Source organism: Fistularia commersonii, chromosome 18, assembly GCF_037954325.1.
Source record: "Fistularia commersonii isolate RoL2024-O1a breed Wild chromosome 18, RoL_Fcom_v1.0, whole genome shotgun sequence".
NCBI classification, from domain to species: Eukaryota; Metazoa; Chordata; class Actinopteri; order Syngnathiformes; family Fistulariidae; genus Fistularia; species Fistularia commersonii.
In genome coordinates this window covers 2,984,487-3,010,125 of record NC_141301.1, presented here as the reverse complement: position 1 = coordinate 3,010,125, position 25,639 = coordinate 2,984,487, and the positions used below count along the sequence as shown (strand labels likewise).

General features: G+C 47.1%; 1 protein-coding gene across 2 annotated transcripts; it reads left to right on the top strand.

The window, feature by feature from the left end:
* The first annotated feature begins 41 nt into the window (after nucleotides 1-41).
* On the top strand, nucleotides 42-25,577 carry mtus2b (microtubule associated tumor suppressor candidate 2b). 2 transcript variants are annotated; one of them, XM_086164522.1, is made up of 16 exons: nucleotides 42-137; nucleotides 4,655-4,732; nucleotides 4,811-6,411; nucleotides 7,319-7,487; nucleotides 7,556-7,753; nucleotides 10,644-10,787; nucleotides 11,650-11,748; nucleotides 13,803-13,999; nucleotides 17,319-17,385; nucleotides 19,715-19,929; nucleotides 20,012-20,117; nucleotides 20,199-20,272; nucleotides 20,347-20,445; nucleotides 20,520-20,639; nucleotides 23,116-23,216; nucleotides 23,288-25,577. In XM_086164522.1, exons 3-16 carry the CDS (start codon nucleotides 4,840-4,842, stop codon nucleotides 23,493-23,495), a joined length of 3,369 nt encoding a protein of 1,122 aa, XP_086020648.1. In that variant the 5' UTR covers nucleotides 42-137; nucleotides 4,655-4,732; nucleotides 4,811-4,839; the 3' UTR covers nucleotides 23,496-25,577. The 2 variants fall into 2 exon arrangements, with proteins under 2 accessions (XP_086020648.1, XP_086020649.1); XM_086164523.1 differs by lacking the exon at nucleotides 42-137 and having other exon boundaries at nucleotides 4,543-6,411; nucleotides 23,119-23,216.
* The last annotated feature ends 62 nt before the right edge of the window (nucleotides 25,578-25,639 follow it).

The following is a 25,639-nucleotide window of genomic DNA, read 5'->3' as shown; positions in this document are numbered from 1 at the left end:
GGGCGCAACGACCCCCCCCCCCCCCCCCCACCTCCCTCTCTGCTCCCCCGCGATGCTGCAGCCTGTTCGCGCCTCCGTCCTCCTCGTCGCGCCTCCGTGGGTCTCCTCTTCCCCGCAGCAGACCCCGCACCTGCAAGGTAAGCTCTACCGTCTCGCGTGGGAGTGGGGATGAGGTCAAAGTGTGTGTGTGTGTGTGTGTGTGTGTGTGTGTGTGTGTGAAGAAGATGAGGAGGGGGTTCTTCTTCATCCCCCCCGTCTCAGATGGACGGCGCTGCAGCGGCCGCGGGGGCTGCAGGTGAGCCGCGTTTTTTTCTTGCGTCGTGGGCGCGACTCCCTTTTTTTCCACGCGTTGAAAAAAAGATGCGGGTCGACGTTGGACGTACGTGTGCACGCACCCACCCACGCACGCACGCACGCATGTATACATGCATACATGCATGCATGCACCAACCCGGATGTAAGTGAATGGGATTTTTCTTTATTTTTATTAGATTTAAGCTGCAAAAGGAGGAAACAAGAGTGCTTGACCGGAATGGGTGACTCTTGAGGGAAGAAGGGAGGGACTTACCTCTCCGTGGGGAGGTTGGAGGAGGGTGGAGGAGGTTGGAGGAGGGTGGAGGAGGTCCAGAGAAACCTCAGTCCTCCAACAAGCTTGAGGTGTTCTGTTGTGTAAGCCTTCATCCTCTCAGGCGGGATTGATGGTACTTGTAGTTTTACAGCAGCTCTTATTTTGGTAGGATGCTCACACCTGTCACACACACACACACACACACACACACACACACACAGTTGTGGGGGGGGGGTCACGACAACAACAACAACAACCATGGGAGGAAGAGCAGGATCCTCCATTTCCCCTCATTCTCAATATTTGATGAGCAATTTCAGCTGAAGCATCAAGTGAGGATGAGGAGGAGGGGGCGGGTCACGCTTTCTTCAGGATCTGAGGTGAAGATGTTGTTGCCCGGAGAGACACATGTTGTGTGCGTGCACGCTTACACACACACACACACACACACACACACACTTGCACACATGCGTGCTATCCGTTTGGGAAGGATGCTCAGGGAAGCCTTCGCTCTGAAGAGGCAGCTGGTGTGGTGAGTTACCCAGCAGCTTGTGTGTGTGTGTGTGTGTGTGTGTGTGCGTGTGCGTGTGTGTGCGTGTGTGTGTGTGTACAGGGACCTGCGAGGCTGCGATGGTGTCACAGTAAAAAACACCACAATTTCTCCCGCCAGGAGCTCGGAGAGGCAAAGATGGCGAAGGTGACGGGTGGTGGGGAGGGATGGAGGGATGGAGACGGAGAGATGGAGAGATGGAGGAATGGAGAGATGGAGAGATGGAGGGATGGAGGGATGGAGAGATGGAGGGATGGAGGGATGGAGGGATGGAGGAGGGAGGAGGTGACAGCGTGTTTCCGCGGGACATGTGGGTGGAAGATAAATCAGTTTCCTTCCAGACACGGGAGTCAAGTGGATTCTCCTGTTTTTTTTTCTCCTCCTTTTTGTCTCGTTCCTCTCCCTTTCTTTTTTCCTCTTCCTGTCTTTTTTCCTCTCCTTCTCTCTTTTTGTCTCGTTCCTCTTCCTCGCCCTCAGAGAGCCGTTGAGCCGAAATGAATTCGAACGTTTTTAATCGTCTTTCTGCACAATCAGTTATACGTGACTGATCGTGCAGACGGAAAATGATGTCATCCTGCAGCTCACGAGGGTGTCCGTCTTCTGGGCTGTGATTGGTCGGTCGGTTGGCCGGTCCGTGGGTTGGTTAGTTTGTTATTTGGTTGATTATTTGGTCGGTTGGCTGGTTGATTGTTTAATTGGTGGGTTTGTTGTTCATTTGGTTGGTTGGTGGGTGATGGGTTGATTGGTCGGTTGGTTGATTGGTCGATTGGTTTGTTGATAAGTTGGTTGCTTATTTGGACGGTTGATTGGTTAGCTGGTTTGCGGGTTAGGGTTAGATGTGGACTCGGACATTTTATTTCTGGATTCGAACCCCGACATGTGTTGACTGGTGACGCCCTGCTAGCTCTGGTTAGCAATGCTGTTTTCTTCTGCAGCTGAGCTAGCGTTAGCGACCTGCATGCTCATATAAAGTTAAGATTAGCGACTGACACGCTCGTACAAACCTAATATTCCCAACATGTGTATTTGTGCAAAGTTAATGATAATGATCTTCATGTTAGCTCCAACATATTTAGCATTGAGATGCTAGCGGTGCTCCAGTGATACACAAATTAACATAACTAGGATAATCATAGCAGTTCTAATCTAACCTTGTACATCTAGAGCCACTACTTTATTAACTTCTAGTAAATATTGTATGTAATGTGTGTGAAAAAGAATAAGATTAAAAATTTAAAATGCTACGACTTGTAATATCTGAATTATTAATGCTTGACTTGGAGTGCAACTTTATTGACAATCAGAAAAGGTCTTTCGCTTTCACCCTTTCATAACTGTTCATCTGTCTTTCTCTTCTAACATTTCCTGTTTCCTTCCGGGTCCGATTTTTTTCACCCTTTTTTTAAATCCTCCTCAACTCTTTCCATCCTCCACTCTTTCATCCATCCATCGTCCAACCATCCATCCCTCCGTCCATTCATTCATTCATTCATGGGTGTTTTGAGACACGGATTATCTGACAAACAGATCCACTTCCTGGAGTGGAAGCTCTCTGGACCCCCTTCAGATTAGAATGCTCCTAATCTCGGGGACAAAATCCACCTAGCAACCATAAAAACCTATCTTTAACCTAAAAAAAAAACAAAAAAAAAACTGTGCAATATTCCATTTCACTGTGCAATATTCAGAACTGTGCAATATTTCATTTCATAACAGCTACACTACAATTTTTCCTTTTATCATACTATTATGCACTCTTTACCTCACTTGTTACTAAGACACTTATAGTTTTATCACTTGTTTACTAAGACACTTTATAGTTTCACTGAGACACTTTATAGTTTATAGTTTATTTTTATTTCTAATTCTGCCTTTTTCTTTTTATTATTCATCACTGTTATATTTTCTCCGGCACAACAATTTCCTTCGGGATTAATAAAGTTGTTCTTATCTTATCTTATCTTATCTTATCTTGATCACCGCTCATCTGCTCGGACACGGGCGCTGTCACTCGATGTGGTGATTATGGGGTGAAAAAGTCATCCAGTATTGGCGTTCTTGGACACAGATTGGCAGTTTAGGTGGCTTTTCTCTCCAAAGTGCTGAACTAGAACTCCGATTCCGCGGCAGGAAGCCGAATGTTGCAGGTGTTTTGTGCCGCGGCAACTCCTGCGCGCAGACGGGAAGTAGGTCAATTTCAGGGTATGGTTTTATTCTTTTTTTTGCTTTTTTGCTGGAGAGAGGCAAGGAAGCCCAGCTCTCCCGGGACTGCGTTTCCCCAAATATCCCGCTGCAGCAGAGTTTTGGCGAATAGCTTGTCATTGGTGTCTGGCGTCAGAGGCGGAAGATAAAGAACGCTGATGGAGGACCAGATGTAGTCCCATGGGCAGATATTGGGAAATATTTTTGATCTGTTAGCTCTCTCTTGTTCCTTTTTGAGCAAAGTTCTATGCTCACATCAGCATATGTAGTTTTGCTGGGCGGCAGCTGTTTCTGAATATGTGAGTTTTTCTAACCTGAAAACTGTTTCAGTCGCCGTTTGCATACGTTAAACTGCTGAAGTTAAATCAGTACTATGTATCGGTATCTAAAGTCAGTGTTTCCCAACCTTTTTTTGAGCCACGGCACATATTTTACATTAGAAAAATCACACGGCACATCACCAAATAAATGTGTCAAAAACATTTTTTAACGAATTAGAATGAAACCGTGGTCTCAATTTACTTACTGTGAAATCTAATATATCTAATATCTGTAGATTTGTCAAGTTGCAATGCAAATTTTCCACTGATGTGCATCTTTTACAGAACACTTTTTTAAATGTCTGAAGACTCGTCATCAATATGTCTGGAAATGGTATTATTTGAAAAAACTGTCTATTTCTTTATCAACGCCAGAGCCGAGCATTTCTTTTCCAATGATTTTGCCGGCAGGTAGTATTGATGTTTTGCTACGGTGTGTGGCTGTTTGGATTTAGAGACGAGCTCAGCAACTTTATAGCAGCTTTCACTGCTTTCTCACTCGTCTTGGTAGTTTTCAACAACACTGTTTGTTTACGCAGATACAAGTACTTTTTATTTTAAAAATGTATCACGCAAAGCGTCACTAATCACTCTGATACACAGATGCACAGGTTAATTCACTACCCGTTGCCATGGAATGGGCACGCTGCCCACATAGACATAGGAAGACACATTATTTGCGTTGGATAAATAATTTTCGGACCAATCAGGTGAAAGTGGGCATTTTTCCACGGCACACCTGATGATCTCTCACGGCACACTAATGTGCCGCGGCACAGCGGTTGGGAAACACTGACTTAAGTATATCCTTCCTGTGCAGTCGTCGCGGATCCCTTTCTTAGCTTCAACGACACCTTCACGGCGTTCCTGCTGGTAGGCGGAGGTTACCGGTGAGGAGATGATTGGTTTCGATGTATCGCAGGTACCAGAGACCGAAAGAGTCGGACTGGGGAAAAACCTCCCGTTGATGTTTTTCTTCTTCTTTTTTTTTTTTTTTTGATCTTCTTCATGCAGAAAAACCAACCCTGTCATGAAGGGTCTTCCATCCAAGACCCACCTGGTGCTCAACGGTCTGGTGACCAGCATGCCAAAGTGAGAAGGCGACTCTGGGGCAGATATTCCGTTTGTTTGATATTTGATGTCACGGATGACCTTTGAGGTGCTCTTCAGGGCACTGTGAAGCCAGAGCCGGGACCAAGATGTGCGAGAGAGGCGAGCGGTTCGGTCGGGGGGAGATGGGGAACGACAACCAGCAGGACGGCGTGCTGGCGGATGGCGACGCCAACGCCAACGAAATCAGGGCGGAGGACGGCGGGAGGACGGGCGAACCGCGGACTCTGGCGTCCGAACCGACGGAGCAGGACAAGGTCATCATCTGGGGGACGGACTCCCAGTGCGACGACCCCGAGCTGGCCGAGTTTGAGATGCTGGAGTGCCAAGAGCTGGAGGCCTACCTGGTGGAGGAGGGCGAGGATTTCGTGGGTCTCGCCGAACGCGGAGAGTTTGGCAGTCGGACCTGCTCGGGAAGCGCGGCCGAATCGGCGGGAGACGCCAAGAGCACGGGGGGAAGCGGGTCGAGTCAGCAGGCGTCCAGGGCCGACCCCACCTCCAAGACAGATTGCTTCGTGTCGTGTCTGTCGACCATTTCCAGCTTGGCGACGGCGACGGGGAAGACGCGGGCGACCGACTCTTGGCACGCGGCCCCCGGCCCGTATTCCATCTCAGAAGACCCGACTCTGGCTTCTCAGACTTGCAGCGTCTCCGACAACAGCGCGGCGGCAGCGGCGACGACAAGGGACGTGGACGTGAACTTGAACTCGACAGTCGGTTCAGAGGATCTCAAAGCACAAATGGGCGGCGAACCACCGGCCCGGCGTCACCTCGACAAGCACAGGAACAACAATAATCGGAGGAATAACGCAGGGAGCGGAAAAAGCACGGCAATAAAACTACAAGAAGAAAGCAACACCATGATGGACAAAAGCACACAAGCGGACGAGGAGCCTGCGGTGAACTTCAGCCCCTCAAAATCAGCTCAGCGGGGAGCCGACTCCAGAGCTATGAAGAGGCATGGATCATCCGACGGCACGTTGAAGAAGCAGCCGTCCTTTGAGAGGAGCTTGAAGAAGCAGGGCTCCTTTGAGAACACCTGCGGCTCCTCCAGCCTGGAGAGGAGGAAGCCTTGGGGGAGCCCGAGTCGATGCGTCGCGCCGGCTTCCCCTAAAAGTACCTCCGCCTCGGCTTCGCCCAAGAAGAAGCCTCCTGGTTCTCCGGCGAAGGTGGCGGGAATCAGAGCGCAGACGCTGGAGCGCGGAAGCTCCCCTCAGAGAAGCCAGGGAGTCAAAACCCAGAGTAAGATTGGTTCGACAAGCGGGATCCCCAAACCCGTGCCCCACCAGCAGAAAGAGCCCGACACCGGGAGGGGCTCCCCTCCGCAGAAGCCCAAAAATGTAAGACCAAAAATCATCACCTGCGTGCGTAAGAATCCCCTGGCCAAGTCGTCGGACGGCGTTCCCGAGGCCTCGCCGCACCCGCTGAGGCTGTCGCCGTACTCCAGCCCGCCGGCCCCCCAGGACGCCAGGGTTGGCCCTCATGCCAAAGCGGCGGCGCCGGGTTCCTCCAACCCGCTCTTCGACAAGTACCGACAGGAGATGCAGAAGTCCGGATGCCACCATCCGGGGGCGAAGCCTCCCGCGGCGGCGGCCGCCGCCGCCAGCTGTGTGAGGGCCGACCCCCTCCAGGAAGAGCTGCTGGAGAAACATCCACAGGAAGTAAGAATTTTCACATTGATGTGGTCTAGTCTGGTAAGAATTTCGACCTTGGAAGGTCATTCAGGAGCCTGCTGCTAGCTTGTAATTGATGCTAACTGACGGTAAATAACACTACAGTGCTTGATGCTAAATGCTAACTAGCAGCTGAATTGGCCTACCTGTGCGCACCGTCTTCATCCATGTTTACATACATCTAGATCAGCGGTCCCCAAGCCGCACAGAAAGAACAAGCAACTTACATCATTTCCGTTTTATTTATCATTTTATTTTGAAAAATACATGCTCTTGACGCATGTCAAGATGCTCGTTTCGGTCACGTGATACATCAACATTAATGTTAAAACCACAAGCTAGCAAAATGAGTGAAAAACGGACGTCAATGGAAAGTTTCTCTGCAAAAGGGAACAGGCTCAGTGAGGAAACAGAAGAAGAGCTTATGACCACTGAGAAAAAGAAAGCTGCATTTTAACACACAATACTAGGAGACCTACTTAAAATATGGATTTGTCGTGACAGGTGATTCCCACGCACTAAACGCACTCTGCATAATATGCGGCGAGCGGCTCTCCAATGAAGCCTTCAAAACCGCTCCGCCACTTGGAGATCAAGCACCTTGCATTAAAAAAAAAGCCTTTGGAGTATTTTGAAAGAAAAAAAGCATGAATATTTTTTCTTTTATCCGACTTGTCCGTGAAAATATTGTCTGATGTTAAACTGGTCTGTGGCGCAAAAAATAGGTTGGGGACCGCTAATCTAAATTATCAGTGAGCCAAGCTAACGGCAGATACACCACGTTGTAAAGCGGCGGCCAATAAGAAGGCGGCGTTCACTGTTATTATGACATCACATACAAAAGTCCCCGAGATAGATAGAAAAGGCGCAAGGATGACCCTAATTTCGCCGACAGGTTTACCAAGATGGCGGCAACGTGTTCCGCTCGCCCCGATCCCTGAGGCCTCAGCTGGGTCTGGGCGCCGTCACCCGGCAGCCCGCCGCCAAGGCCCGGCCGCCGCAGACGGGTCAGAGGTCGGCGCCGGGGCTCGGCCAGCCCGCTCACGGCCACCAGGACCCCGCGGGTGAGTTAGCTCCGGGGAGGGGCGTCGGCGGAGCCGTAAAAATCGTCGATCTTCCGATGTTTTCCCAGGAGAGCAGAGAAGATCTGGTCCGCCGGCGTCGCCCAAGAACCTCATCCTCAAACCGGGTCAGTCGGGTCTCCGGCCTCCGGGCTTCTCCACCCTGCCGGCCGCTCGTCTGGCCGCCTTCGGCTTCGTCCGGAGCCTGAGCGTCTCGTCGGTGTCGGGACGCCCGCCGGGCGACGCCGACCCCTGCCGGCCTTCGCCGCGTAAGTCAGACATCGCCGGAACACGTCTCGAGTTTGATTGACAGACGGCAGTTCACCCCGGAGGGTTTTCCATCTCGTTGTTCCGTCCCCGGCAGCCGCGGCAACTCCTCCTATCCTGTTACTATAGCAACACCGACCGTGTTTCTTCGGGCTCAGAAGAGCTGCGGCACCGCGGAGAATTTCACAACAAATTTATTGTTTATTTAAATACATTTATTATCTATCCTCGAATGGTCCAAATGGAAATAATAGTCAATATTTATTAGAATTATGGCTCAAAGTTAGCGGTCCAAGGAGCAGCTGTGCGTGCAGCCTTTGGATATTTCTCAGATTCTCAGCGATTTAATTTCTTCCCGATCCGTGACACACTTCTAATCCCCCTGCACGCACAGGGGAGGAGGACCGAGCGGGAGCGGCCGCTGCCTCTCCCAGGTGATTTCCGCTGCGATGCGGCGAGGGGCGGAGGCGCGAGCGTTCCGGTTTTCCCGCTGGATTCTCACGAAGCCTTACCTTACCTCGGGCGTTTTGCATCCATTAATGATTCAGTGTTTTCTTATTAATCTTATTTTATAATCCAACCAGCACATCCAACCTTTTATACACACACACACACATATAGATGTTTGTATATTTATTATATATTATATATATTTATAATATTATTTATTAAATATATAAATAAATTTTATATATATTATATATATTCATATAATATATTCATATCTGTATATTTATATTTATATATGTTTAGATATTTATTATATATATTTTTTTTTTTCTCTAGTTTTCTAGTTTCTCTCTCTAGTTCAGGGGTTCTTAACCTTGTCGGAGGTACTGAACCCCACCTGTTTTACATGCGCATTCACCGAACCCTTCTTTATTGGATCGAGGATCGGTTCGTTGATGGGTACAAAGAACAGGCAGAGTAGCCTTTTCATGAAATCTGGCTCCCTTCACCTTGAATTCAACAAGCGCTATGTTCTTGTAGTTCCCATCTCCATGCAGCTGAAGGAAGCCTTCCCTTAGTTTTGCCGGTGCCGGACTAGAATTGCTCATCTTGTGTTTGCAAATCATGCAGTTAGGACATCGATTCCAATCACGTTCCGTCATACATGTGAATCCGTATTGTACGTATTCTTCCGACCGCTTTCTTTTTTTGCCCGACATAATTAGTATGAAGGGATTCAAATATTAAGAAAGAAATCACATGACGTACCATCACGACAGTCACAAGTTACTACAACTGAGCGCGCCAAAATCCCCGCAGCACGGATCGGCCGAGCTATGTAGCGTGATCACCTGCGGCCAGTGATGTCATCACCAATGTGTGTCTTGACCTCCGCCGAACCCCTGAGACTGACCCGCCGAACCCCTGGGGTTCGATGGAACCCAGGTTAAGAACCGCTGCTCTAGTTTAATGTGTAATTAACACGTCACCTCATTCTGCGCATATTTTAATTGTGTGTTTTTTTTCCTAAATTGTCTAAATTGCTCACTGGTCAACTCCTCTGTTAAATTGTAGCGCGGGTGAAAAGGGGGGTTGTCCTTTCTCATGCTTCGCTTTGTCTCTGTCTTTCTCACTCAACTCTCACAGCCATTACGGCGCTTGTTATGAATAATTTAGATTCAGTGTTTGCTTTTTTTTTTTCCCGCCGCTGGTCTTTGTTTCAAACCTGATTACAAGAAAGAGAGAGAGAAGATCCACAGAGGAGGAATTAATATCATCTTAATCGCTCAGGTTGTTATGTAAAGAAAATTCCAGCGAATTAAATCACTAAATCGTTAAATCAAAAACATGAGTCCTGACTGCTGTCACTTAGTTTAGATATAACGCATGGAAGAAAATATTCCTGATGTGTGAGTTGTAAGCGAATCGTTCAGAGCTCCTGATTCATTTAACTGACTCGTGAGTCATGATTCCTGGTCGCTGTTGACTCGTTCGCTATCTCTTCCTTGAAACTGTCGACAAGACAGTACGTTTCTATCATATGACTGCTAGTCTAACTGCTTTTGTCTAAAAATATAGGGTTAATCACTGTATTAGTTCTTGGGGAGTAGCAATAGGTCTTGTTCTCCTCCTTGCTAAACAATCGACTCACTCAGTAGCTTAAAAAACGAATCTCTCAGATGTCCCCCCGCATTCGCAAACAAAAGACTAACTCAGTAACTGAATAAAATGATTCACTAAGTAGCTCATACTTGCCCTCCCCACTTGCAAAAGGAATGACTCAGTTGAGTCAGTAACTCAACAAACAAATCACTCAGTAGCTCTGCCGAGTCACAGACTAAAACGATTCACTCAGTAACTGAACAAACGAATCGCCCAGCTGCTCAGAGTCGCGCTCCCCACTCACAAAATGAAAGATTCATCCAGTAACTGAAGAAAACAAATCACTAAATAGCTCGGAGTTAATCTCCCCACTTGCAAAATGAACGACTCGCGTACTAACTCAGCGAACGAATCACTTAGTAGCTCAGAGTAGCTCTGTCGAGTCACTGACAAACGATTCACTCAGTAACTGAACAAATGAATCTCTCAGCTGCTTAGAGTCGCACACCCCACTCACAAAATGAAGGACTCATTCACTAACTGAAGAAAACAAATCACTAAATAGCTCAGAGTAGCTCTCCCCACTTGCAAAATGAACTACTCACTCACTAACTCAGCGAACGAATCACTCAGTAGCTCAGAGTAGCCGCCCTGCTGTAATGACTCAAATGACTCAGTGACTCAAATGACTCAAAAACAGGATTCTCTTCGGTGACTCATATGAATATAAGAGTTGGATATAACTTTCCGTTCACAAGGAAATATCAGTTGCTTCCAGTAAATCCACTGCTGTTTATATTTTTCACAAAACCCGCGTCTTCCCACTCGTGTTCCCCTCAGATGGCAGCCATGGCGGCGGAGAGACGCCGCCCCACAAAGCTCCGGCCCCCGGGGACCCCCCTTCTGCTCAGGGCCGACCCCAGCCTCCCAACGCACCCAGCCTGCAGCGCCGCCCTCTGCCCCCGCAGCGCTGCTCCCCCCTCGGTATGAACCTTCCAGCAGGCACACAGCGTGGACTCAAGGTCACACTCTGTGTGTGTGTGTGTGTGTGTGTGTGATTTACAAAGCGCCACATGGACCAGGGAGTCCATTACTGTAGAAGATATCACCCCATTATTAATAATATTTTTGATGTGATGCAATAAATCTTTTGCAATGTGCCCGCCATTGCGTCAGCTTGGTCATGTGACCCTGCCCGCTTTTGTGCGGTTCACGTTCCGAGCGTTGGCGTCTTGTAGCACCGCTCAGTGGCCGTGGACGGTGTTACATCCACCCGATTTTACATTACATTACATTACATTGCATTTGGCAGACGCTTTTATCCAAAGCGACTTATAATAGAGGACATAGGGACTGCAGATACACTTGCAAATACACGATGCACAGGAAATATACAGAACAGTAAGCTTGGGTTAGTGAGGGTTTTTTTTTTTTTTTTTTTTTTGTTGGACAGAGACACACAAACGTACACACACACACACACACACACACTGTATAGCCTAACTTGCTGCCAACCTGATCTGGGGCATCAGCCCAATAAAAAGTCCTGAAAGAGAAACGTTTTTACCTGTTTCTTGAATTTACACTCGATCTCCAATCGGAGGAGGGAAAAAGGAGCGGCGGCAACTAGTGATCAGTGTTTTTCAATCGGAGAATTATTCCGCCTTTTTCGATAAAAATCTTAAAAAGGGCTGAGTTGAAAAAAGGGATTCTTCTAGGTGCACATGATGTGCAACGAGGAGAAGCACTTACATAACAAAAATTTATAATACTAAAAAATAAAAAAAATTATAATAATGGTAAAAAGAAAATGATAATATTGTGATTTTTTTTTTTATTTGAACAGCTTCCAGAAAAGAGATGCAAAAAGAACCCGAGGCTCCGCCCCCAGCCAAGTCCTCCCCTAAACGGTTCGCAGTGGTTTCACCCAAGCCTCAATCTCCCGGTGAGCTCCCCCAAATAATACATATTGTAGCCCGTGTGTGTGTGTGTGTGTGTGTGTGCGTTTGTATGCATGTGTGTGTTTGTGCGCCTTGACACATAAGCGGTGGGAGGAACACGCCGGTCGCTGTCGCTCAGAATCTATTGCACATTTTTACGACCGGGCTCCGTCTCAACCCAGAACTCCCATAAAGAGCCACTCCATGCGGTCGCCATGGCAACCGCCTCCAGCGAGCACGACTAGCGACGGGCTCGCCGGGCAACATCAGCAGCACACGTCGTCTTCTTCAAGAGAGAGGCCCGCTCCGATGTTTCCCGTATTGTTATGGTCTCACAGCAGGGGATGCGGGATTATTATGGGATGCGAGAGGCAAACACTCTCAACTGACCCGAGAAGGACGAGAATCATGTCAAAAAGGTAGCGGGAGAAGCAAAGCAGACTGTAGAGCCTTCAGTGGGACCTATGGTGGCCTGCAGGGACTTTCAGGTGAACTCCTAAGAGAGCGTGAAATAACATTGAAATAACGTTAGCATTAGCACAGAGCAGATGTAAACAAGGGATTCTAGCATTGTTTGCGGTGACGTGAGCTCAGGTTCCTCTGCTGTCGATAAAAGGTGAGCAACGGAAATATAGGCTCGCTCTGCTTTCCGAAGCCAGTTCTCTGCACTCACCGCTTCACGTCTTCGATCGGGAAACAACTTCTCCGTCTGATGCTGGGCTTCGGACTTCGAAAGATTTTTTTTAAAAACTTCCAACTCACATCAGCTCGCATCTAAAGGCTACTTTTTAGAGTTTAAGGATGGTAAGACCGCAACTGTGCGTCTCACACAGCGCGGAAAACTGCGACTAGATTCTTTTGGCAATTTTTTTCCACCATGTGATGTATTTGCAGGGATCCTGCTATCACAGTCCACCTTCTCTGGGTTGAGATACATCGGACAGCTAACATCGTCCACGGCGGGCTGCTCTGTCAACCACTCCACTTTCTTGGCGTTCCATAATGATCGGGGACGTCTTTCACTGTTTGTTCACCCATACCGCCAACAAATATCCCATTGGTTGTCTTACGGGTTCGCTTTTACGGTTTTGTCGGAGCTCATCTATTGGTTTTTGATTAAGTCTTTACGGCGACGGACACTAAGACTAATTGTAAATCCCAAGGCTAGGTAAAGCCTGATCTACGACTGCGCTTAGACTTAAGACTACTAGCTTACATTTTACATTCGAGAAAACGGGACTGTTCTACAACTCCACTATAACAATAATAATAATAATACTAATAATACATGGGATTTTTATAGCGCTTTTCATGACACTCAAAGACGCTTCTCAAGTAAAAAACAGAAGGAACAGAACATACACAGAATTATTGGGAAGAAGTCCACAATTGCAGAGTGTGGCGATGAGTGCCAGTCCAGGGACAAGCTAGAGGAGTTTCGCCGGTGTGCAGCTGAGTGTCGTGCTTCTGTGAGGAGGCAAGTGTTGGAGCTGGATGTCGGAGATGGATTTTTGGCGGAGGGAGAGATGGTGGAGCAGGAGGAGCAAGAAGATTTCGGCAGATGGAAATGCCGTCTTGCTAGGCGTCATCGGGATCCGGAGTTTCGAGAGGCTGGCCGGCTAGCTAGCCAGCCAGCCAGCCGGCCTGCTCAGTTCGCCGTTGGGATCTGGAGTTTTGAGAGGCTAGCTAGCTAGCCAGCCAGCCTGCTCAGGTTGGCAAGCTAGTTTGGTAGCTTGCTGGAGATTGTCCAGGTGAGCCTTTGTCTTTGGTTTGGTTAATTGGTTGGAGAGCGGGAAGCTGCAGCCAAACACGCCAGCGTCTTCCCGCCCGCCATCTTGCCAAAAAAAAAAAAAAAACTATGACTATGACTACTATGACTCCAGTAAGACTGTAAGATTTCCTTGCCACTTTAAGTTTTAAGTCTGTGACAGTGAAACTCACTCCAGCATAGGATCTAAACCACCGTTCCCAGATATTCAGGAGGTTCGACATTGCAAGCTAGTTGAAAACAAAGTTCACATCACTAGAAGTGTGTTTATAGTCTCACTGTTTTCTGCAGTTCGCGGGCGGGCTGCTGCTGCTGCTGCGGCGGCGCCCGCCGTCCGGGCACAGGAGCTGGACCGGGCCCTGATCCAGCAGCTGCGGGAACGCTGCGAGAACCAGGCGCGCCAGCTGCAGGGCCTGCAGGCCCAGTTAAAGACGGCGTCCTTGTGCGTGAGCGCCTTCGCCGTCACCACCCAGCACTTCGGTCAGAAGGTAAGCCCAGCGCTGACGCCTCTGGACGCCTTCGCAGAGGTGACTAACTTGAGTGTTGAAGGACATCAGCCTCTGCGGTTTTGACTCCGGTTTTGAGCGACGGCTGCTAGTTATTAATTAGATGACCTTGGCGTCTGATTGGGCGCTCGGGGGAAGAGAGGAAATGTTGCACACCAGCATTTCTCCGTTTAGTTGTCAGACTTAACTTATTTCCGGTTACAGTACTAACTAGGTATAAATGTTATTTATTACTCTTGTTACAATTGCTAAATTTGTCACACTTAGGTTAGGTCAAAACACAATACGTACGAAAATTGGAATATTGTGATAAAGTTCTTTATCTTTTGTAATGCAATTGAAAAAAAACAAAAATTACTTTTTCATGATATTCTAATATTTTGAGATAGGATTTTTGAGTTTTCTTAGGATGTAAGCCATAATCAGCAATATTAAAATAATAAAAGGCTTGCAATATTTCAATTGATTTATAATGAATCCAGAATGTATGTTAAGAGCTTTATCACAATATTCAAATTTTCTGAGACGGTCCTGCATATGTTGTTCTGTCTTGCATTTTAATGTCTGTTCACGCATGTCAAAGGAATTGACAATAAAAGCTGACTTGACTTGGGTTTCTGACGCTGCACCGGCACCGGAATCTTAATATGGATGCAAACTGAAACGCAATGAAAGTCTGAATGTCCGTCTTCCATCTTGACCTTGAAGAAGCTTGTTGTCGTCATGTTTCTGATCTGGATGAAACATGTCTGCGGTCGGGTTAGCAGGAGCTTTTCCCCCGAAAATGTGCGCGTCCTCGTCAGGATTTGGCTTAAAATGACAAGGTACCTGCATTACATCGGCACAAAGGCAGTAGGAGAGGCCGCAGGAGCGCGTGATAGTTTGCGCTGATTAAATATAAGATAAAACGAGAACCCGGAATCGATCCCTGCGGGTCACCAGGTGACATTCGTTTGTGAGAAATGGGCAAAAAAGTCTCGTGCGAAAGAGCAGCGTCGTCCAAAATAAGAGCACGACGGCGATACGGTCGGCCCGGTGGGGAACACGGTGCGATCCATCCTATCATTCCCCAAAGACAGCATCTGGAGGTTGCTTAGCAACGGCCGACGTTTGGACGTAAGAACGTGGGCGTCCTCCAAAGCCCAAAACGGAAATTCTTTCCGGCCGCGAACTGCGCGTCGACCGAGGGGTTATCAAGCGTTTATTCCACGTAGACCTGCTGAAACCACAGCAAAGCTTTTACGAGAGGAAGCGATGCCTGTTCCGTGTGTGTATGAGTGTGTGTGTGTGTGTGTGTGAGTGGGATTTTTGTGGAGAAACACTTTTAAAGGGGTCGAATGACAAAAATGTAATAGGTGGTTTCGTCCTTCAACAGGGGGAATCAATACGTGGATGTGACGTGCACGTGTGTGCGGTTCACGTTGCCCCACGTGCACTCCGGCGGCGTGGGGGGGGCTGATTTATAAGGTTACAGCTGCACGCCTTGTCCAGGGCTGCGCTTTCAAATTAGATCTGCAGAGGCAGGCAGAACACCACGTCAGGCTCGCTTTCCATATTAGCGTCTATTTAATAGGGAAAGTGGAACACGAATGCCGTAATTTGGTTTTGAGCGTTTTAGTTGCAAGCTGTATTTATGCAGACATGTACTCCCCAGGTTTATTTTTTATTTTTTTGCATTTAAAAATTGTGCATCTTTGAATACTTTGTTTATTTGTATTTCACTTCTGGTCAACCGGCCGGACTGAAATACTCCAAACACGTAGTTTTTCCCGTGTAAAAGGTAATTGCACTGCTTATTGATTAATCCCCCCCCCCTTCAAGGATGCTGTAACATACGTGCATATGTGTGTGTGTGTGTGTGTGTGTGTGTGTGTGATCGGCCATATAAGTGATAGGGTAGAGGAGGGGGAGCTGCAGGGCAGGGCCGGGTCTTTGTTCCATCAGAGATGAACACTGATGGCAAACCAGGAGAGGAGGCGAGGGCGTCATCCCCGCCTCTCCCCAACCCCCCTCCGTCTCTCCTCCCTCCTTCCCTGCCTCCCTCCTCCCGTGTCGTCTTGGCGATCGCCTCTATCCGCGCCGCCTCCATCCCCCCACCACCACCACCACCACCCCAGTCCAGCCCCGGAATGCAGCACTCCGGTAGCGTAGAATGGGCCACTGCTGCTGTCGGCTCCATTTCCTCTCCATGCTCCGCCTGGATCAAATGGTAAAGCGGGCATCTTCAGCGGGGGAGCGGGGGAGCGGGCTCGCCTCGCCGCCGAGGATTCCTTTATGTATGTGCGGCTTCGATGCATTTATGTGTGTGTGTGTGTGTGTGTGTGTCTGTGAATGTTGTGTTCACTTGTTTCCCGGTGACAAAGCGGGTTGGGGGAGAGAGGAGAGCTGTGCAGAATCTGCTGAGTCAAAGCGAGGATGTCTGTCGCACTGTTCCCGTCTCAGTGTATCTATATATACGTGTATATATTTTTATATATATATATACATATATATGAAAATAGATGGAATTGCTGCTGTGTTTCCTGTACTTGTATTTCTGCATCCTGCATCTGCTTCCTACATGTAGCCTTGTTAGCTTGATGAACTTTCCCCGTCCTGTGTGAGCTGAGCTGCTCCATCTTTTTTTAGTTTGTTTAAAAGGGGTTAAAAACAAAAAAAGAATAATAACAGGCGTAGAAGCGCCGGGGCTCGTCAGTTTTGCCGTGCAGATGGTGCAGGGTTTTTATCGAATCGCTATTTTCCGCAGGTTCCTCTTGTCGACTACATGCCGTTTTGATTGGATGGTAGCTTTGAGAAATTAGCTGGATGGCGCCAGGACAGTGTGTGTGTGTGTGTTTGTCTGTGTGAGTGTGTGTGTGAGGAGTCAGTGATAAAAAATAAGCTGCTGACCATCCTTCATTCCCAGTCGACGGTGACATCATTACCGCCGGGACCATCTCGTCAACCCGTAAGAGGAGCTTCACCAGCCTTCCTGGACTTCAGGCCGGCTTCTCGGGGCTCCAAAATCAGACGAGGGGTTCCAGAGATTAAAAAAAAAAAAGAAATCCTAAATAATTCGATAAAACTTGAAGTGACATAGAAGTGAAACTGCATTTGTGCAAGTCCTGGAAACACATTTCGAGGTAAATTTTGTAATCGGATCGCTATAAAAGCATGGAGATATGGGTGTATGGCTTGAAGCCACACACACACACACACACATTCTCCCCGTCACAGCTCCATTGGGGGCTTCCAGAAAAAAAGGGTGTAGGTTTGCACCCAAATGTTCAATATTGGTGTTTTTTGTGTCTTTGCCTGTCAGAGTGAGCGAGCGGCGGCGAAGGAGAGGGAGCTTTCCCTGGAGCTCGCCAGGATCAGGGATGAAGTGGGTAAGTGGCATATATGTGTGTGTGTGTGTGTGTGTGTCTGTGTGTGTGGGTTGGGTGTCCAAGATACCAGATGCTGCAAACACAGTCTTTATCCCCAGATTTTGAATAAAGTTGTAAAATCATTTTTACCCGTTGAATGAGAGGCTGTGTTGAGCTGCATTTTGTAATAATAGTGCATTTTGTAATAAACGTCCAAAATGTAATAACTTTTTCATTTCATTATGTAATAAAACCGCATTTTGTAATAAACTGCCCCAACGCATTTTGTAGTAGATTTTGCCGCGTCATGTAATAAGTTATTACATTTTGAGAAGATTATTACAAAATGCACTCGCAACTTTCTTATTCTCAAGGAAATGTAATAACATGGTGTATCATGTAATAACAATTCTAAAGCATACTTTATTTGTTTGTTAATTGTATTTTATTTTACTTTCAAGTATTTGTAAAAGCAAGGCCTATTATTAGTATCACTGTATTAGCTAAGTAGCACTACTTACCAATTACTATCAGTACACTATCGAAAAGTTGCATTAACAGAGAATATTCTGTAAATTCCAGATTTTCTTTATTGGAAACCAAAACCACATCAAGAATGGATGAATAAAGATATTCACTTCTTTACGTACTAAGAATAAGAATAAGAATAAGAATATTACAACTTTATTTATGATGAAGGAAATTGTTGTGCCAGATTTTCAAGTAAAACATAACAATGATAAATAATAGTAGGAAATTGTATAAACAGTAAAAAAAAGGGGGGCGGGGGGGAATAAGAAATACAAATAAAACTATAAAGTGTCAAAGTCAAGGCTATAAAGTGTTTTAAGGTCTTATTAGCATTTAGCATCCATGTTACAGGTCCATGACCAGCCACAAAATTTATCTTATCACTTGATTTGAATAGCAAATTCTTATTTTTACAATTTTTTCAATTTTGATCCAAGAAGTGATCAGTGATCAATAGGTTAGAATATGGTTCAGTGATATTTGAATTTGTTAGCTGTGTTAGCATTAGCCACCGTTGCTCCATCCCTTAGCGGCATCATGTCTGCATTAATCCCGCCTCCTCCGTTAATCCCGGTGGGTTCAGTCGATATGAAAGTGTCCGGGAAAGTTCGTGAGCGGGGATTGTGCTGTCTGAGATGTTTTAGGACCACACACACACACACACTCGAAATGGAAGAAAGTCCAAGTTCTGCAGAACCAGCCGGGTGGTTCGAGGTATTTTAACCATATGTGGAAATTCAATTTAACGGTTTTATCGCATTAAGGATATATGCTGACGGCGCTACAAGCTCTCACACACACAAACCTGGCGGGGATGGAGGGCATCTTCGTTCTCTCGCTGTCATCCAGCAGCTCTGAGCTCCATTAAGGCCCTACGCGATATTTCGGATTGCGTCAGCACCCTCAGGATGACTGAGTTCTCTTCATCTAGTGTCTCCATGTCCTCCATCTGGGTTCATCTGCCAGGGTTCCTACGATGTTCTCCTCCCTGGGTTCTCTCTATATCAGGGGTCAGGAACGTTTTTGACTGGCATAAAAGCCAAATATTTCAAAATATATTTTATTGAGAGCCTAATAGTATTTTTAACATATCATAAATTAAATATGTCTTACTTTTAATGCGACCTCTGTGCTTACCGTTTCATCGATTCAATTTTGGCATATTAGTCATACCGTAGATCCAAATGTAAATTCCTCAGCCTGGAATGCACCGTAATCGTCGTTTTGTTTTCTTTTCTTTTCGCCATCTGTTCCGTTACCAAGGTTGAAACGGATAAACTAGTTGGCTAGCTGATAAAATTGATTTCTTCACCTTTACAACGACCCGGACATGTTCGGAAGCCATTGGTTCCCGACCCGTGAAATGGATCTTCAAAACTAATTTCTGTTTACTTTAAAATGACACGGTATTATGAAGAAATATCACACGTATTTTAAAATCAGTTCCAAACCCTATTGTTTTTTCAACTCAAAATTGTCTGGGAGCCACATACCGTCACCGGAAGAGCCAAATATGGCTCGCGAGCCATAGCTTCCCGACCGCTGCTCTATATTCTCCTTCCAGTGTTTTCTCCAAATTCTTCCTCCAGCCCAAACACAAATTGTGTCTCAAAAGTCTCACATTGTCCGTTGGCGTGAATTAGAAGATTGGACGTCTCTGATTGTGATTGACAGGTGAGCGGTCCGGGTTAAGCCCCGCCTCCTGGTCACCGATAATGATACCGATAGAGTTGTTTCAACGGAAACCAGCAAAATAACGCTAACGTGGGACAAGGTGTGGATTCTTGAAGCCGCTTTTCTCCCGCTCCCCGTCCTCCAGCCTTCAGCGTGGCGCACTGGGAGCATCTGCAGCAGGAGAAGGAGGAGCTGGAGCGCCGCTTCCAGGAGGAGCTGCAGGCTCTGCGGGCTCAGCAGCGCCGCCAGCAGGGGGCGCTGGAGGAGCGGCTGAAGGAGGAGCACGCGGCCGAGGCGGCGGGCCTGCGGGCGCGGCAGCGGCGCCAGCTGGAGGATCTCAGGCTACGGCAGCAGGAGCGGGTGAGGCGTCGCCGCCGGCAACGCAGAGACGGGAAAACCCCCCCCCCGACCGTCCCCTGACCCCTTTTGTCTCCCGGTCCAGATCGAGACCATGAGCGAGGACCACGAGGCGTCCCTGATGGAGATGGAGACGGCGCACAACGACACGCTGGCCACCCTGCAGGAGGAGCACGCCAGGACCGTGAAGAGTACGCGCCGCCGCCGCCGAGAAGAAGTGGAAGGAGAAGAAACATCTCCGCTTCACCTTGGTTTGTCCTTTGTCGCCTCAGATCTGAAGATGGCCCACGAGCAGCAGAGGAAGAGTCTGGAGGAGGAGTTCGAGAAGATCAGGCTGTCCTTGCAGGTTCTCCTCGCCGCCGTTTGTAATGTGGCGTCGGGTTTTGCGGAGCTAAAACCCGCCGTTCCGTCCCCAACCAGGACCAGGTGGACACGCTGACCTTCCAGAACCGGAGTCTGAGGGATCGGGCCAAACGCTTCGAGGAGGCTCTCCGCAAGAGCACCGACGACCAGATCGTGGTACGGCGTGGAGGAGGGCGCGGAGACGTTCTCCGCCGTTCGTTTCCTGGCTGACGCCGTCTGCTGTTCCGCAGGACGCCCTGGCGCCGTACAAGCACATCGAGGAGGATCTGAGGAGCCTCAAGGATGTCCTGGAGATGAAGAATCAACAAATCCATCAGCAGGAGCTGAAGATCTCGGAGCTGGAGAAAATAGTAGGCTTTAAATTCCTGCTTTATATTGTTTTTTTTATAGGTTCTAAAGGAAAAACCGTCCTCTACATGTGCACATTCTGACTCCGTGCGTCAACCGCCTGACAAATGGTGGGTCGGCCCCCTTCGTCATTTTCGGACGAACCCGAACCCGAAGCGCCTATTTTCGGGTGCAGCGTCAGTAGAGGAACGCAATTTCTCATCGATGTAGAAAATACAAACTCCTCTTTTATCCGGGTTTAGTTTGATGTAGATACCGATGTCGATGTTGACGTGACGCTCCAGTTTGGTCAAAAAATGAAGGGGTTCTAATCCAGTCTAAGGGAAGCTTCCCCATTCGTCAGGCTGTTGACACATCGGGGGTGAGAATGTGTTTGTATATTTATGCGGTCGATCCTCAGTTTACGGATTTAATTTGTTCGTTGACTCCGTTCTGAACCAAATCAACTTTTCTCATCGGGATCAATATCAATCCCATTGATCCGTTCTCCAGCCCCCAAAACATACCGCTCTTCTGAATTTTTTTTATAAGAATAAGAATAAGAATAAGATAAGAATAAGAACAATTTTATTTATCCCGAGGAAATTGTTGTGCTGGAGTTATGAGAAAAATATAAGAATAATAAATAATATCAGAAAAATTGTATAAACAGTAAAAAATAAGAGAAAAAGGGAGAATGAGAAATACAAATAAACTATAAAGTGTCTTAAGTAACAAGTGAAAACTATAAAGTGTTTTTAGCGTTGTTTATAAAGTGTCTATAGGTTTATCTGGCAAAAATAAAGAAAGGAATTAAAATTAATTGTAATTATCACCGTTTTCCTTCTTGCCAGCACATGTGCTCGTCGTTTTCCTTCACTGAATCATCAAAGTGAAGCCTCTGAGGCCCTGGCTAACGCTATCTCAAGCTAGCTGTCTGTCATTAATCCAAACTAACTAACTTTTCTACTTCTTCTAAGACATGAGACCTTTGCTTTGTTAGCGTCGTCGCCCCTTTGGTCAAACCAGTCGTCTTTAGCATCTTTGTTCCTCAGGATTGTACAGATGGTTGTCTTAGCCATGTTGTCGTGCTTGGCAAGATCATTTAGCATTTAGCTAGACATTAGCTATAATTTTCCTCTTCAGATCGACTAAAACTCTTCACCTTCTTCTTAAAACCACCAGCGCTCTTAACTTTTCTGAGAGCCATAATGAGGGCCAGCTTACTGAAAATGACATTTTAACAGAACACAACAATAAATGATGTGAACAACGCAAATTAGCACACAAGACCGCCGCTACGCTACAACCGGGAAGGCACGTTTTTGTGCGTCCCTTAATAACATGTGAATGAAAGAGTGAATGATCGTATTTCTCTCAATGACGTATGAATGAGAGGATGAATGGCTGAATGTCTCGTGAATGAGTTGTACGTTTCTATTTGCGGCTATCGATCCAGGGTGAAAACCGTCTCTCGCCCAATGACTGGACGGCTCCAGCACCCCGAAGTGGTACAGATAACAAATCAATCAATATATATATATAAATATGAAATTTTTAATCAATAATTAACATCAACAGATATTTGACTGCTTATATTATCTCATAGAGAAGATAATACTTTATTGATTCGCATTGGGGAAATTTGAGATTTTTTTTTAGATATATTCACTGATGAATATTGGAAATGTAAAATTGAACATTGAAATTGATTATCATGTTTATGTTTTTTTTTTTGGGCAATCAATGACGACGCAGTTTTTTTTAGCCCGACTTGTAAAGAGGCGACTGAATAAGGAGTAATAACACGCTAGCTAACCTGTTATTACACATGTAGAATCACATTTCAAGATTTTTTTTTGAGATATATTCACTCACAGGGTGAATATTGGAAATGAATAATTGATCATTGAAATTGATTATCATGTTTATTTTTTTTGGCGATCGATGACGACGCAGTTTTTTTTAGCCTGACTTGCAAAGAGGCGACTGAATGATGAGTAATAACACGTTAGTTACGGAATATCACACATTTAGAATTACATTTTAAATATTTTTAGATGAATTCACTCATTGTGTGACTATTGGAAATGAATAATTGATCACTGAAATTGATTATCATGTTTATTTTTTTTGGCAATCAATGACGACGCAGTTTTTTTTTAGCCTGACTTGCAAAGAGGCGACTGAATGAGGAGTAATAACACGTTAGTTAATGGATTATTACACATTTTGAATTACATTTCAGATTTTTTTAGATGAATTCACTCGTGTGAATATTGGAAATGAATAATTGATCATTGAAATCGATGATCATGTTTATATTTTTTTGGCAACCGATGACGACGCAGTTTTTTTTAGCCCGACTTGCAAAGAGGCGACTGAATGAGGAGTAATAACACGTTAGCTAACCGTTTATTACACATTTAGAATCACATTTCCGCCTTGTCATTAGAAGAATTTAAAGTTTTTCCCGCCCTCCCACTCTGTGCCTCCGAGCAGGCTGAAAAGAACGTGCACCTGGAGGAGCGGGTGCAGGTGCTGCAGCAGCAGAACGAGGACCTGCGAGAGCGAATAGACAAGAACCTCGCCGTGTCCAGGTCGGTGTCGGGGTTTTTCGGGGGCGAGATGAGTAAATTCGGCGGTCTCATCGGCCGTTTCTCGTCTCCAGGCAACTCTCAGAGGAGAACGCCAACCTGCAGGTGCACGTGGAGAAGGAGAGCAACGAGAAGAAGCGTCTGAGTCGCACCAACGAGGAGCTGCTTTGGCGCCTCCAGACCGGCGAGCTCAGTCCCCGCATGTCCCCCAGCGGCTCCCCCGTCCACCGGCCGCCCTCGATGCCGGGTTCCCCCGCCCGTCCCCACTCCTACCACCAGTGACTCCGCCCCCTATCCACCGCCGCCCCCCACCGCCGCCTTTTCCAGCGTCCCGTAGAGATCCACAGGTAGTTTCCTTTCCGTCCAATCCAAAAGAAGGACGTGTCGCCTCCTCGTGACCGAAGAGGAGTCATCTCCCGGGCGTCGTCCTTGAACCTCCATCTTTTTACCCCCACCCGCAACGTCCGTCGAGGAAAATATGCCATTTCCGTCCTTTTTAACCCCCCGAGCAAACCGACCGCTCCGACTACCTAGACGCCCCGGCGCTCAAAGCTTCTTCCAGATTTTTTCGGTGACACCAAGTGACCTCCGGTTTCCGACCCCAGATGGCGGGATTTATTAAAATGTTCAACGCAGTCCTTCCTACTTTTTAGGGAGATTTGATAAGACTCGAGTTTTTTTCCCAAGGGCCGAACGCGACTGGCCTTTTTAGTTTTTGATAAATAAGAATTGATAAATCTGGTAAAAGACGAAAAAGGAAAAGCGGCGGGTCGAGATCTCGCAATCACCGACGCTCTCAGGCGGAACGGGTCTAAGAACTGTCCGGCTCGAATTTCATTCCAGGAAGTAGCCTCCACCGGGGGCCTCCTTTTAGTTTTGCATTTCCGCAGGCAGTAAGGGACCACGGTAGGGTGCATCTTCAGCGCCACATCCGAAAAAGACGAAAACGACGACAAGGAGAGCCAAGTGCATTGCGCGAATGATAACCATGAACTATCAGATGGGTTGAAGAACCCCGGCGTTTGCTAACTCCGTACCTATTTTAGCCAACATGTTGATGCTCGTCCACGAGCTCCGGAAACCCCTCGTCGGTCCTTCGGGCCAGAAGACCTCGGACGTCATCGTCGCTCCATTCTCTGTGGTTTTGTCCGTTTTGTCCCAAGAACAGCTGACAGGTGGTGATACCGCAGACCTCAACAGGTATCTGGTAATGGCTTATGAGTTCAACCAATCACCTACTTCTCATAGTTCCCATGGAACCCTAAAAAGACCTCGCGGAGAAGGAGCTCAGACTGTCCGAGGAGATGAGGTCCCCGGTTCCTCCGCTGTCCGAATGTGCCGAGACACGGCCCGGCAAAGTTCATGTTCCGGGAAAGATTCTTGGAACTGCAGGAAAGAGAAAGAACCTTGTGTCTTTAAGTTCCCGTGTCCGGCTAATTCCTGGTGACTCGGCCGTAAAAACGTGGCAGCTCTCGTTCAAAACCAAGCGCTGTAACTTTTATGCATTATTTTTTCGGGTTTATTTATTTTTTGTAATAATCATTTTTCATTCGTACAGTATTTACATCTCCGCCGATGCAGTCCATCTTCATCGTACCTCATGGATTTGTCCGTCGTCTCCCGAGACCTCTCCAAATTTCCGATTGGCGGATTTGCGATTGGCGAACGCTCCCGGCGTTCGGTTACCTCATTTCTCGTGCAGAGAATCAACTCAGGCAAATTGCAATTCACGGGAGGGACGCAGCAGCTGCTTATTTCATTTTCTATCTCAGTTTATTTATTCGCCGATGTTTACATGACCATCTCCACCTCCTGTGTACAAGTACCCGGGTGTAGTAGTATGAGTACTCTTAAGGGCAATGCAGGTGTGGATCTCTGGAGCGGAGAAATATTTTTGTTTTTAGTTCTTTTTTTGAAAGAAAAACAGGCCCCTCGGCGATGGTAAAAGGCGCGGAAGCTGGTCGCCGTGGCGACGGCGAGGCGCCACTCGGCCCGCCATCAGGTAATCCCAATTGCACTGATCGCCTCTGTGTCCCGTGGACATCACCTCCGCTCGCCGAATGTCCGTCCGACTGAAGACTATTTCCCGTTCACGCGGTGAAGATTGTATCCAAATATTTACCGACCCCTGACCCCTGACCCCTGACCTCGACCCCGACCCCCGCGCAGGTTCTTGTCAAAGCATGTCTGCGGGTTCATTTCTCATTTTTCTTTTCTTTTTTTTTCGTAATTTGCGTCGTCGTCGCTGTCCGTTTTCCATTACCGTGCGTTACCTGTCGCTGTCTCAGGTGTCCTGGTCCGTGAGCAGACGCCCACCTGTAAGACGCACTTTGTATTTAAGTATTAAATCACAATAAGAAACAACTGTTGACTGTTATTGTGGAGAAATAGGTATAGCTGAGTATGTATATATATATATACATATA

Coding starts and splice junctions, on each gene's coding strand:
- mtus2b (XM_086164522.1), top strand. CDS start 4,840: ATGTGCGAGAGAGGCGAGCGGTTCGGTCGGGGGGAGATGGGGAACGAC. Junction 7,488..7,555: donor CGGCCACCAGGACCCCGCGG/GTGAGTTAGCTC, acceptor ATGTTTTCCCAG/GAGAGCAGAGAAGATCTGGT. Junction 20,273..20,346: donor AGATCAGGCTGTCCTTGCAG/GTTCTCCTCGCC, acceptor GTCCCCAACCAG/GACCAGGTGGACACGCTGAC.